This window comes from Pelecanus crispus, chromosome 3 (assembly GCF_030463565.1).
Source record: "Pelecanus crispus isolate bPelCri1 chromosome 3, bPelCri1.pri, whole genome shotgun sequence".
Classification (NCBI taxonomy): domain Eukaryota; kingdom Metazoa; phylum Chordata; class Aves; order Pelecaniformes; family Pelecanidae; genus Pelecanus; species Pelecanus crispus.
The window spans coordinates 18,896,918-18,911,069 of record NC_134645.1 but is presented as its reverse complement, the minus strand read 5'-3'; the positions used below and the strand labels follow the sequence as shown (position 1 = coordinate 18,911,069).

Here is a 14,152-nt window from a genome sequence, read left to right as displayed (position 1 = left end):
TGAGGCAGGATTGCCATCAGAAACTTGAAAATAAACCCAAAATGCAGTCCTCTTACCAACTACTGTCTGGGCCACTTAGGAGAGGGTAGGGTTGGTTATTTTTCCTCCTCAAGTGGAATTCTGTAAACATCACTTAGGACTACAGGAAATTTCCTTGAAATTCTAGATAACCCTTCTTATACTGCAACGGGAGAAAGGGGTGGCTGGAGTTAGGGGGAGAGCATCTGTTTATTCCTTCTGCCTCATGAATTGTCAGCACACACCTGGACACACCTAAGCTGGGTCACTGACAGCAAAGATATTTCTACGTAAGCCACGCAGAGCATACATATATTTGGGCAGGGTTCTGTTCTGTTACACCAGGGCTAAGTTCCAGATACTGAATTGCCCTCTAGGCAGAACAGTCCCCACCACACTCTGAAAGACTATCTCAAACAGATCTGACAGTTAATTGCTTTTACATGGTGTAACTAGGATCAGAGTCAGACCACCTAACTTCCAAATCCCCAGATTAGAACTGGATGTTCAATTCTTTGAATGGATCAGCTTGTGAAATGAATAGACAAGAATCCTGCTATCTCATTTTCGCATTTTAGAGTATTACCAGCTTTACCTTGCCTACCCTGAAGGCTCCAGTAAAGCCTCCAGGGGCTAAAGCGGGAAGGACAGACTCTAAAACATCTGCAAAATGTTGTAATGTTTTGTTAAAATAAAAGCTTCAGTGTTTACAGGCAAGAAAAGGTCTTCATTTTCTGCAGGATTCCACAGCTGCCAAGATGTCTTGCAAAATGCTGTTTCTGTTTTCCTTACTAACCTGGAAAGAGAAATTAAAACTGATGTAACTTGATGAATAACCTCTATATCAGTGTTTACTTCAAAAACAAACAAAGCAGAAATTCAAATGCATTTCTTTCTCAGTGGAGGAATGTTGAGTGTCAAACACCTGCCTTCTACTACTGAGAACACAATAAGCTAAACCCACAAACCTGCATATGTAATTGAATATTCAGTGATCTTTTTGATTTAATTACCCATGGTATTTAGCAGTATTCTTCAGGGCTTGAATAACTAACAAGAATCACTCGAAGAACCAGCATGTACTTTTGTCACTACTAGAAATCCTTTTCAATTACCAAATACAATTTTCCTACTATAAAGTGGAGTTCTTATGCCTTCAGTACTTGAAAGGGTTCTATTTGTTAGGATGACAGACCTAGTCAAAAACATCTGCAATGAAAAAAATTAAAACAGGCTTAGCAGCGCCAATCTGTATTCTTGCACTTGCTAGTCAGCTCAGCTCCCAGGTGCTGCAACGATAGAGCACAGAGCTGGCAGAGGGAGAGCGTGAGTGCACACGTGTGCGTAAATTACCCCTTCCTTGACAGACCAGGTTCCAATACAGAGCCCAGTGACCCAGAGTGCCATGTATTACTAACTCAACCAAAACCTGGGGAGATGGCTGGAGTGGTGAAAGGGTTAACACGCAATTGTGAAGTGTCAGCAAAAGCCACATTTTAAAAAGCCTAAGAAATTTTCCTCACTGTTCAGATCCCTGCAGAGAGGGCAGGAAGAAACCAGACAAAGACAGATGAGCCAAAAAAAAGTAAGGGCGTTCGTATTTTTAACAAAGTTTGAGAAATGCTGTTTGACAAGGAAGGAGAGACACCACACTATGCATGGCATAAAACTCACTACCAGCAAGGTTTCACTGCATTCCCTGGAGCCGCATTTAAGATCTGAGCACAAGGGTTTGTATCCCTTCCAGTACTACAGTCAATACTGAAGAATGTTGTTGTTTGTTTGTTTGTTTTTGAAATAGGTGACAGTCCTACCTGAAGAATTTGGCCCTAAGAGCCTACTGCTACTTACAGTCACAGACATCCTATCCAAACGCTGGAAACCAACTCTGTAAAACCGGGAGATGGTGGTCTCGCCTATGCCACTTGAATTCAAGAGAGCAGATCAACAACATGGGACTGATGAAAAAGTGACATTAAAAGAAAAGGAATGGAAGGGAACATCTGCCTGAAAATTTTGCTGTTTTTACTGAGTATCATTCCAAGCCTTTTATAAGATAAACAGAAAACCCCACAATAACAAAGAGAGCAAGACAACAAAGAATGGAATTGCTCTTCAGTAAGGCTATTGAGAGACCCCAAGGTAAACAAGGCACAGAGCATAGATCAGCCAAACTCTAAATCTCACAGCAAGTGTCCTGATATCCTGACTTTCAAAGGACCTTCTGAACATTTAATAGTTCTTCCCACTGTCTCACAGCCAACAAAAACAATACTACATTTTATCTACCCCTTTTCTATACCTACATGCCAGAAGTCCAGTGAGAGCAGCAGAGAGAAAGTGCCAAGTGCTGGGAAATTTTCACAACTGTTTTACAAAGGCTGCTTGATAGATATAAGTCTCCTCTTAAGATCTGGAGACATTCTGTGCAGGCAGCTTTCCCAGAGAGAACAAATTTCCCAGTATCTGTACTGAATGTACAAACAGATGGGTAGATTTTTAGACGGGGAGTTGAAAATAGCTGTAGATGCTGCTTACACTAAGCATTTAGGTAATTAAGAGGAAACTACCACCTAGACTCCAAGCAGGCAACAGTAGAGGACAAAAGCTTTCTTCCCCTAACTGTTGAAGTACTGTCAAGGAAACCCCTCTTCTACAGTCTGTTCAAATGGAACCTTTTCTTCTGCTGATTCACTTAACTATTTATTTTCTGTCTTAAAAGCCATATGCAACCAAACTTCACTAACGGCTTTCATGGAAGCAAAATTCATAGATGGGAAAATGGGAGAAAATTAATACGTGCCAGCTGCTAAGGATAATCTGATCCTATTTATGACACTGTGTCTGCAAAACTACACAAACCTAGGCAGTGCAAAAAGAGCCTCTGTAGTTTCACTGGAAAGTTTAGTTCTCAGCAAAATGGAATTGGGCAACAATGGAAAGAAATGTGTTAAATATCAGAGCTCCTATCGTTAAGTGCTCTAAACATAATAAATTAAACATTTGGGACCACATCCTCAACTACTTTTAGGGCATCTGGGCCCATTTACATGAACTGAATATGCTTTCAAGACAGAAGGGACTGTAAAGCCCCAAACAGCTGTCTCTATGCATTTAACGTCAAACATCAGAACCGTCCTTGCGACACTAAGAGAAGGATGAGAAAACTCTGCTGAGTTACTTGAACACAGCCTAACTCTGTATTAAGTGACAAAGCAGGCAGAACTTTTTTGGAAGGTAGCCACCTACTTCTGCACACTTCCAGGCACCATAAATTTAGTAAGAAATTACTGACCATGAGCTATTTGGGCACTCCAGGTTCTCCCAACGCCACAGCCCCTGAAGAACATAGCTGGTGATCCAGTATTTACTTCAGCTAGTAACACCTCTGACTCCCCACAGGCAGGTTCTGTTCCTGTTCATGCACACGTTTTAACTAGCTGGGAAAGAGCATGTAGTATGTCACTGGAGCAAGTGAGGCAGATGCTCTCCTGCACAAGACTTTAGCATAGCAGGTCTCTGCCTCCTGGGAACTACTGCAGTCTGTCACACATTTCACACCCATGCTTTTGGCTAACAGATTCACCACAGAACTCTATTTAAACAAAGAAACCTGCACATCCTAATCTCAGCAGCATGAACAGGATGGCTCATTCTTTTAGTAAAGGTTTTTTTAGCTAGAGAAAACATTGCTCCATTGAAATTTACACGAAGACTTTTGCTGGCTGTAGTCAGTACTTAAGAGAAAGATGTATCGGCAGACTGATACAGCTAACAACCCAGGGCTGAGCAGCGCGTGCCGTCAGAACGTCACCTGCTAAAAAGAGACAGCGGAAGCCTCAAAAGCTTCCTTGAAAAGCCAAATGCTGTTTTCTAGCACTCCGCTTCCTCCCGAGAGGACCAAATGCATGCTGTTGCCTTGCTGTGACTGCAGCCTAAGCACTGAATGAGTGCTACTTAGCGAGGCATTCTCCATTCCCTCTTCCGCAGTCCTACCACTGTAAAGCAAGTCACATAAAATTCACATTCACGTGCCTCCCTGTTCAGTAGCCTGACAACTAACACACATCAGCTTGTCAGTGGGAAACCTGGGGTTTTATCTCTGAAAGGAACGGTAGCAGTTGAATGCTTATGCGAGGAAAGGAATCTTCTCTCGTCATTGCTCCTAGGATTGCTTTAGCACTTAATTAAACAGGCATTTAATTTAAAAAACAGAAATTGATGATGATGATGGGACCACCAACTATAAGAAAGCTGAGCAACTTTTCTGAGCACTGCAGTTTTATTAATCTCACTTTGAAGAGGAAAAAAGAAGATGGAGGTTTTGCTTTCTCTGCAGTAATTAAGATCATTCAGTATAAAGTTGTTGATAGGGTTTTTTCCTTCCTCATTCACTTGGATGAAAACAAAGCAAGCATTCTCACTGTGATGTGCATCTGATAAAGAACAGGCTGCAACAGTATACTGCTCTATTTCATATTAACCCTGGTAGTAAGCCAGGATGTGTAAGTCCCACAGATGCACAGTTCAGTTTTGAATATATAGCTTTATTCTCTACTACAAATAGTACACACTGAGCAGAAAAATAAATCAAAGGAGTGGGAGCTGCATTTAGCTTGTTTTTGTGAAGCATCCAGGACACTTACAGATGTTAAGAAAACCTCACGCATGTACACCTGTGAATAGGCTATGTTTTGTTGTGGTAAGTTTCTGAGAACCTCCGTGTAACTGATGAGAAATGCACTTTGAGGCCCTAATATTCTGAAAATTATGTCTGCAAAAATAACATAATGAGCTCCAAAATTGGTTCACTGACTCAAGAGAAAGTACACTCCATTTACAAGTGTCTTTCTTCTAGAAATCATTTCTGCAAATTCCACTGTTGCCTTTTTTTTTTTCCCCCTGTTTTTTTCTTGAGTATGATTACTCATAACATTTCTGCAAGCCAGTCTGGAAAAAAAAAATTAAGAATCTGACTGTACTTTGAAAGATTTAACTCTCAGGAATAATGAATACTTATATAGCAATAATACTACAGCAAGAAAACCTTTTAAAACAACTACATCATTACTTCTACAGCCCCTCACAAGCAAAGCCAGCTGTGTGAGACTGCTACAGTAAGTGCCAAATGTGATTTTTTTTTTTTTAATAAGGTGAACACCTGCCCGTTAAGAATAAAATGGAAACTAAAAAACTTATTTCATACAAGCTACCCATGGCTCACAATTGGTAATAACAATTAGTTTTTAAACAGAGCCAAATACAAACCAGCAACCTAAAACAGAAGGCTCTTTAAGGATATTAAATATTACTCACATTGAACACTTTAACATCTTTCCTACTTCTTATTTCTTCAACAAGATCCAGTGGCTTTCCCTTAGGTATTGGAATAGTTCCAAGTACCACGGTCCCCGAGCCAGTCAGCGTTTGACGAACAGCTTGAATAAAAGCCTGGCTGAAGAGTTCCATTTTACCAATCTCATCTATGACGCAAATTTTTTTCTCTGCATCACTGCCATGGTTTACCTGTGGAAAAGTGCATCAAGAGACTGTAAACAGCACAGAACTTAGAACAAGCAACAGAAGTAATTTCTATGCTAATAAATACCTCCAAAAGAAATGAATTCCATTGTAATACTGGGTAAAGTGGAAGAGTCAAAACTGCTGCTGGTAACTGACAGACTTATAAATCTATCATTTCTATTTCAGCACAGATTTCTGGAAAGACGAAGACATATGTACAGCATAAACACCAACTACAATAGGAAATATCCATAATATAAGTTTTCCTTCAAAGCAGAATTGTCACAATGGTCCCATACAAGCTTAATTTGACAATTAAGAACTGCACTTTGCCTACTAGCAGCTCTCAGTCAATCAAAGGGACACCAATTTTTCAAAACTTCACTCTTCCCATCAAATTACGCATTTAGAATACATCAATATCCAGACAACACAAGTATTAAAAAAAGACTTGCATTAAATCTAGATTTGGAAGTTTCTCCTCTTGTAGCTGGGTCAAAGGAGGGTCAAAACTAGCATTTCTCTCAGAATAACTAGCTTTCTTCAAAGCTATCTGCATAACAACCAAGCCATTTCCAAGTCTCTCTCACATCAGAACAGTCATCTTCCATTTCTTTGTCGAGATGTAGCTTATTCTATAGTCCTAGCCTTCCCCCAGATGGTAGGATAGGCACCATACTAACAATTAACCACATCTGTGGTTTGTTTGCTTTTTTCATTAAGTGAATACTGTGCCAAACAGTACCGTGCTGCAGACTGGTGTGAGCAGCAGGGAAGTTTAGAAGAGAACATGGGCAACTGCCACTGAGGGAAAGGCAACTCAGAAAGCGGAGTAACTATTCAACAGAAAAGGAAGTGCACTGCCTACCCTCTCTTAGTAAAAGTAACTGAGCCCTGTACTCCATTGTTTACAGAAGTGAGGAGGAAATCAACTCAAGTCAAAACATCACTGTTGATCCATGAATATATACCAATACCAGCCCTATTATACAGAACCTAAAAAAAATAAAAGGAAAAAAAATTGAAATGTTTTCCCTTGTGAAAGCAAAGTATTTGCTTCTGGGAAAGTGGAAGAACTATATAACATGCATCCTGAAACCTCTTCAAGCTAAGTCCCTGCTGAGTAGCTGTTTTATCTAAAATCCTTCAGTGAGCTAAAAAGCCAATACTAGTCACTAGGTCACACACTGAGAAACAGAGCATTTTGCCTTAGAAAAAAATCCTCAGTCCTGCCTGGTGAAGTTTCCAGAACCAGACCGATCATCCACTGTAGGATCTACCCCTGTTCACTGGAGTGAATGAGATCCAAGCCTTAAGAGCTGAAGCTGTCCTCAAGACTAAATAGGCACATGCCCACTCCGTGCTGCTCTCTGATCAAACCAGACCATACCTACGACTCTCCTGCCCTCATTCTTCATTTGTCTCTTCTTGTTTCAGTTCTATGATCTTCCTCACTCTCCTCCTCTCCCATTTTGTGCCACCTACATGCATGACCACATTCCCACAAAACTGATTAACAGCGCTTTCAACGAGAACAGAGTCATGCACTGTCCAACCCTGCTGGCCCCTTTTCTTCTTCTCTTCACTGTCTTGTACTTGCAGAAAGCTATATAACAACCAGAAAAATTCAACACTGCTAACACCCTTCTAGCAAGATCTCTCCCGGACTTCACATTAGTGCAGCAGTAAAAGGATTCCAAGTACAGCGCTAGCTTAATGAAAGTCTTTTTTATTAAACTATCCTATTTACTAATATAGTAAATCAAGTTACAGTGAAATTAAACGTATAAAAATTGTTCCATTTTATTCATATTTCCTTGCTCCCTTGTCCCCAACGTCTTTGCTTCCCTACTCTCAGACTGTAAAGTTCCTTGACAAAACAAGAATCAGATCTTCAATCTAATTTTTGCTCCTTGCACCTCTTTGAATTTTTGTTCTTTCGAAGTTCATTAAGAATTCCCTTCTTCCTTGGCCCCTCGAGCTTTGGCAGTGAGAAAAAACACAATAGGATTTTTTAGTAGTACAGTTCAGCAGCTGCTGCACACTGTTTGTGATACAATATTGCCAAAATCAGATCTGTTCTTGTTTAATTTTGAAGAGGGGAAAGATTGGAGTGAGAGAGGAAGGAGAAGGAAAAAGGCAGTAACAGAGTGTTAAGAGAAGGATAGGAAAAAGACTGTGTGGAAAGTCTCGTCACAGTCAGAACACTCCTTGTGCAGCAGGCCAAATCCCTAATTATCAGGCTGCTATTATCAGTTAAAATCCAGCAGTCTGCTGGTACTTACACAGTAGTAATCAAAAATAACCACTGGATTCAAGAAACAAATGCTTCTACTGGGAGAAGGTAGGAATCAGAGCAAGAGGGGGAAAAAAGGCTATAAAGAAGAAGAGCAGCAGTAAAAGCCTTTTTCTTGGATCCACTGACTCCACCCAGTTCTGCGTGGTAAGCCACTCGCACATTTTGTTTGCTTTCCAATATGCAAGACAGGGGCATAGAAAGAAACTTTCTATCTGCCATCTCTCAGGCCAAGGAGGTCCTGCTCACAGGACGTCAGATCAAGAATGAGAGGGGATTGCGATCTCTCCAACACCACAATAAGCACAAGAAAACAAGCCAGATTTGCCCCTCCAGCTTCCTGATCCTGAAGTCAATCAGAATCAGTGATACCCAAGAAACAGGCCATTTATTAATATAAAAAACTAGTGCTCTGGAAGGGCCTTCCAATAACACTGATTATCATAAAGCATCCATTTTCCAGCAGCTTTCATAGAATACTTACATTTCTCAGCATAGGTAGAACCAACTGCTCAAATGAAACAAGGTCTACAACATACTGTCCGACCCGATATTCACGTCTTGAAGTAGAAGAATCAGAACTGAATTTGAAAAAGAGATACACAATTCCTTCTAAGTAATGAGTTTAGTGAGAATTCACTGCAGTCATTTTAAGTGGATTTATGAGAAGTTATCCTAATAAGTCAAATCCCCTTAATGCTTCTAAGAAAAGGAAAGAAACTCTGAAAACCATTCATTAAGTCATAATGCCGATAGCATACTTCCAGATAATAAATACACCATAAGCTAGCTTAACAACTACCTAAGCTCAAATTTGAACAGTGTACAGAAGGACAATGGGATCTAAAAGACAGCAGGTATATTTACACTGAAATCAAAACACATGCCTGCAGTTCAGATCTTTGAATTTGGCAACGTGACACTACAGACAGCACCACAGCAGTAGCCCAAAACTCAGTATGGATGCAAAACCCTTAAACAATCTTGGAAAAATACTCAGTTCGCACATGCTGCATCACACTATCCCAAGTGAACCTCTTTTATTAGCAGTATGCAAATTATTTAGTCAGATCAATTATGTCTGAATGAGGTGCTAACGTCACACCTGGACCTAGACTAAGTTTTGCACAAAGGGTGGAAAAACTAAGTCTAGTGAATCAGGAGAGACCGTGAGCCCCTCTGCACTTCAGAGACCCCCCTCTTAGCAGGGCCCTGAAACCCTCTTTTTCTTAAAATTCACATATGGTTTTTGTGGGCCAGTCAGTGACTCTTTAAAACAATGTTATATGCAATTTCCCTTTTATTTTTCATGCCTGTCTCTGTAAGTTAGCTGGTGGAAACAAAAAAATCTTCCTCCCTGCCTACAGTAAGCTACTTACTATACCCCAAAGAGACTTGGCCTTGCAACACAGCTCAGCAGTGCTTCCTCTCTATCTGGTATAAAATAGGCAGTAAGAGAGAACACCCTTCCCTAGCACATTTTCAACATTTCACTACGCAATAGAGGCACTGTCTACATACACTATACAGGTATCAGCCAGGACACAAGAACTGAACAAAGAACCTGACCATGAAAGCATACGTGTGCTGGAAATCACCTTCTGGAGGAGCATATAACATGCCGACAGACTGGAGCAGAAGCATAAAACAATAAGCCACTTACAGTTATTAAAACCTCAGTACCTGACTCTAGATAAAGGTCCTCGTTTCCCAGACAATGTGACAACATCAAATCCTGTTCTCCTCCCACCTTCTCTAACTTCCTCTGTGTAAAATCCATCAATGGGAATGCCCGAGGATTTTAGAGCTTGAGTGACTTTCTGGATCAAAGTAGTCTTTCCAACCCCTAAAAATAAATAGGAAACAAAAAGCACACAGGATTAATCTTCTTCTGCACTAAAAGCCCATTTTTAAACGCCACAGTAATGATTCAGTTCAGCAGGAACATTGATTACTTTTTAAGTTTGCAAATTGTTTGGTTTTTTTTTTTTTTAAATGGTGGGAAAGGAAAGAACAGAAACACCTTTCAAAGTGCATCTTGTACTGACATTGTAATGTTTTATTAGCCTTTAAGAAGTATGTCTACAGTGAAGTCACAACAGAATGGTAAAAATATCCCAGGCTACCACTAAACCTGTTAGGTTAGATAGCGCACGGGCAGGCCACAAAGCTTGCCCCAAGGCAGGTAAATACAGGAGAGCCATACTGTTACACAACCAATACCCAAGCTAGCTGGAAGACTGACTGGTGAATCTCCCTTTCTACCACTGCTATTCTCTACTTTTTAAGAACAGAGCAGAGTTCACCCCCCTGTTAGATCATAAGGTCAAAATTGACTGCTATTACCAGGAGCCTAACTGGCACAAAGGACACACTACTTCTATTCACGTCCTAGAAATTAGTCCTCTATGCCCCTGAGATACCAGGTCTTACACAGCAAAAAATATTTCCAACAACAGAAACATGCTTCTTATGGTAATTGAAGCAAGGCGGGCTTTGACAAGATACAGCAAAAAGCTTTTTTATTGTGAGGACAATCAAGCCCTGGAACAGATTGCCCAGAGCGGCTGTGCTATCTTCACATCCTTTGAGGTTTTTGAGACCTGACTGGATAAAGTCTTGAGCAACCTGGTCTGGCCTCATAGCTGACCCTCCTTTACACCTCCTGAAGTCCCTTCTCACGTGAATTGTCCTGTGGTCCTATAATCCGTTTTCTTACTTAAGACAGATCCTTAAAGCCCTCACCACCTGATGTCTCCTAGCACAGTTTGATGCACTTTCTACAATGTGAACACTGGCCATGTTCCAGACATCCTCTCAGTTCCCACAAAGGAGCCATTTCTTCTCCTTTGCCATTGTACAAGTACATCCCTTGACAATCTCCTTTCAAACTCAACTTCATTGCATCTCACAAAATTTAGTGTTATCACTTCATTTTTAATCATTGTTGTCAAAAACATAGGAAGATAAAAAATATCCTGCAGAATAAACCTTTAAATTCCTGGAGACAAGGAATATAGACCAAATGAGAGGTACCTAAAGATGCCAACAGAAATAATTTCAACATGCACATACCAAATTCCTCCTTTAGATTTTAAGCAGATTCAGGAACTACATTCTTAACAGCCAATATCAATGGCAAAATATTCTGTGGCTTCAAGGGCACCTAGTCAAACTATTAATCAAACTTTTCAAAATTGAAGCCAAAGGGATTCCTGGCATTTGAACACAATAAAATGACAAATGTGGCACCATGAATATATACCATCTTTCCAGGGCCTTGTCTCTATAAGCGAATTTATACTAATTTAGCTAAGTAGATTTGATATCTCTGATTTGGTTACCTTCATTCAGTAAATTGCCAAAGCAAGTTAAAACTATTCAAAGTTTAAGAAAGCTTAAAGTTATACATTTAGCTAATCAAACCAGTAGACTCAATTTCAGTTAAATGAACAGAGACAAGGCCTAAGCAGGCCCAACCTCTGCAACTCCCAGCAGGCTGCCTTTATTCAGTGGATGGAAAGATAGCAAAACCTTCCACCCACTTCATTCTATCTCAGCCTAGCAGTAGCATTTTAAATTAATTCCGGACAAGACAGGTAGCTGCAAAAGGTTCACAAAAAGGAGAACTAGGCCCACTGCTTTACTTCCCGACCACAAAAGAAAGCTTTGCAATCGTAATAACTGGTTTCTTTATCAACCTTATAGTTCGACCCTCATACTCTACACTTCTCTACCTCCATAACAATCAGATTCCCCTACCATGATAAACTACTCCACCGCTTCCACCAAGGTCTGCCCACCTGGGATATGAATTATTACCTGTAATTGAACATTAGTTAGGTTGGACGTGCTAAATCACTACAATTAAGTTACAGAAAAGATGAGGGCTCAGAAATTATGAATGGCTGCAGTCTAACTGAAGCAGAATTAGTTGTCCAGGAGGATCTTTTCCCCCCAGCACTGAACTGCAGGGCAGGAGCCAGGGACAAAGCAGTAGCGTCTGGAAACGACCCGAGATAGGACTGGATGGAGGGCTAAAATGGACCTTCATTAGGAACAAGTTAATGAACGCAGCAGCTCTGACCTCAAGAGCCGACACCCAGGGCGGGGAGCAGCTGCAGGCCTGCAGGCCGGCAGCCGGGGTTACCTCGCAGGCCGCTGCCGGGCCCGGCTGCAGCAGGCGGCGCTCCCGGGGCTCCCTCACAGCCCGGGCCGGTGCCGGGGCCCGTCAGCTGGTGCCTTCCCCCGGCCCTAAGCGCCCCGCAGCCCCGCGCAGGGCGGCTGGCTAGGCTGCGGCTGGCTAGGCCGAGCCGGGCCCCACCGGCCGCGCCGCTCCCCAGGCTCCTCCTGCCGCCGTTACCTGGGGGTCCCGTGAGGAAAACGTGCTTGGACATGGCGGGGGGCCGCAGACCGCGCTCCGCCCTCTCCCCCACCCGAGGCGGCCTGGCTGGCGGCAGCGCCGCGCCGCGCCGCCCCCTCGCTCCGCCCCTGGCCCGGCCCCGCAGCGCCTCCGCTTTCTGCCCGCCGGGAAGCGCTGACCGCGGCGCGGCGCGGCGCTTCCCGGGGAGCCGCGGTAAAGTGGCGCGGAGCGGTGCCGCCGCCGCCGCCGCCGCCGTTTCCCCCCCCACCACCACCACCGCGGCGCCCCGGGAGGGGCCTGCCCCGCGGCCCTGCCTGACATGGCGGTTCTGGTGGCCTTCGGTCACAGCGGCCGAGGCGCGATTTTAATCGCCCGGTCTCGAAAGGGCGTCGGGCGGGTGGCAGCGCCCAGGCGGGCGGGCGCCCAAGGCCTGGCAGCTGCCGAGGGGAGCCCGGCCGCTGCCGTGGAAAGCCCCGGGCGGGGATTACTCCAAAGCCGCCCCGGGCGGGCGGTGTGTGCCGGGGGGCCGAGCTCTCCCCGCCCCGAGGGCCGGAGCCGCTGCGGCAGGAGGGCTCGGGAGGTTGATGGCGAGGGCCGGGGCCGGGGCCGGGCCCTTCCCGGCTTGTGGCGGCCTCGAAGGCACGGCCCAGGGGTGGGCCGCTGCCGCGGTAGTCCCCAGAAGATGGACATTTTTTTAAGGTTAGGAGAGAGGGGGAAAAAAAGCAATTAATTTCGTAAATGTGGGTCAGCATTTTCTTTATCCAGCTTGACCTGCTTAATTTGTGAATATGCTAAGAAAGCATATTCACAGCTTTTTACCCGTTTCAGTAAACAATGTGCTCTAGGATGCAGCAAACCGGTCAATTAAAAGACAAATGGGTTGTCTGATACTTCGATGCAGACAGCACATGTAACTAGGGGGTTAATATACAACTCGGGGGTTACAAATCTGAGTGAATTGGGTCACAGATGAAAAGGTTTGGCAGATTTAACAAAGACACTGACAGACATCTATCCGGATCCCAACACGCCTTATGCGTGTGGGCCTCCTTATTTGTTTAGACTTGGGCGATGGAGAGTTGCAAGAGAGCAGGGAAAAGGATTTTTGTGTGGAGGGCTGGAGTGCACAGGCAGAAGTCTGGGTGAGGCGATGCCCTGCCACCGAGGCATATTGATCCCTGCCTGGCCGTAAGCACCAAAATGCTTACCGAGAAATACTGAGCTATGAAAGGGATACATCCTGGTTGTTGCTTGCTTCAGCTAGAATGGTTCTCTTCAGGTTCAGCATATCTTTGTGTCTGGCTTTCATTTTCAGTAATTTCCCAAGGATTTAAAAGTTGTTCATAATTTTCACAAAGGTAATAAGCATCCTTTTCAGCCAGGTGAATTGGGTAGATCAGCAGGTAGAGTGTACATCACAATAGACAGGTATTTCCATAAAATGAATGAAATGTTTTTGATGTGTACATCGCATATAGCCACTTTTCCTTGTGTTGTTTTATATTCTTAGCAGAATGAAGAGCCACCCTCTATTTAGTGATTCTGCATCTTTAAGTATACAATACTTTGAGGTGACCTAGGAGCAGGGTCTGTGTAGAACGGTGGATCATCTAGAAATGTGAGGGATGCAATCAGCTATTCACTGCATAATAAGAGTACCGCATACCGTGGCACTTCAGGCTTCTGAGGAAAGCAGAAGTCTCTTTCAGGCTCCAGGTACGCTCCAGCTAAGGGTCAGCTTGTGAGGTAGAAATTATCATCACCACTTTCAGAAGGAGAAATTGCAACAAAGAGATGTTAAGAGGTGGGGTTAATAAATTATGCATTTGGTCCCTCTGGTGCCATGCAGAACCAGAGCTGATGCCTAAAATCCCAAGACAGTACAGAGGGAAAGGAAGGTGTCTCGCAGAGGTGATCAGAACTAGTGTAGCTTGCCACTAGGAAATGCGGGG

The 14,152-nt window shown here is 43.3% G+C and overlaps 1 protein-coding gene across 2 annotated transcripts; it reads right to left on the bottom strand.

Moving 5' to 3' along the window:
* Window positions 1-650: 650 nt before the first annotated feature.
* NTPCR (nucleoside-triphosphatase, cancer-related) lies at window positions 651-12,234 on the bottom strand. 2 transcript variants are annotated; one of them, XM_075707964.1, is made up of 5 exons: window positions 12,201-12,234; window positions 9,521-9,683; window positions 8,322-8,418; window positions 5,335-5,544; window positions 651-814 (listed from the first exon to the last, which is right to left on the bottom strand). In XM_075707964.1, exons 1-5 carry the CDS (start codon window positions 12,232-12,234, stop codon window positions 746-748), a joined length of 573 nt encoding a protein of 190 aa, XP_075564079.1. In that variant the 3' UTR covers window positions 651-745. The 2 variants fall into 2 exon arrangements, with proteins under 2 accessions (XP_075564079.1, XP_075564080.1); XM_075707965.1 differs by lacking the exon at window positions 5,335-5,544.
* Window positions 12,235-14,152: the final 1,918 nt, after the last annotated feature.

Coding starts and splice junctions, on each gene's coding strand:
- NTPCR (XM_075707964.1), bottom strand. CDS start 12,234: ATGTCCAAGCACGTTTTCCTCACGGGACCCCCAG. Junction 9,684..12,200: donor TTTCCTCACGGGACCCCCAG/GTAACGGCGGCA, acceptor ATTTATTTTTAG/GGGTTGGAAAGACTACTTTG. Junction 5,545..8,321: donor TTCTACCTATGCTGAGAAAT/GTAAGTATTCTA, acceptor ACTTTTCCACAG/GTAAACCATGGCAGTGATGC.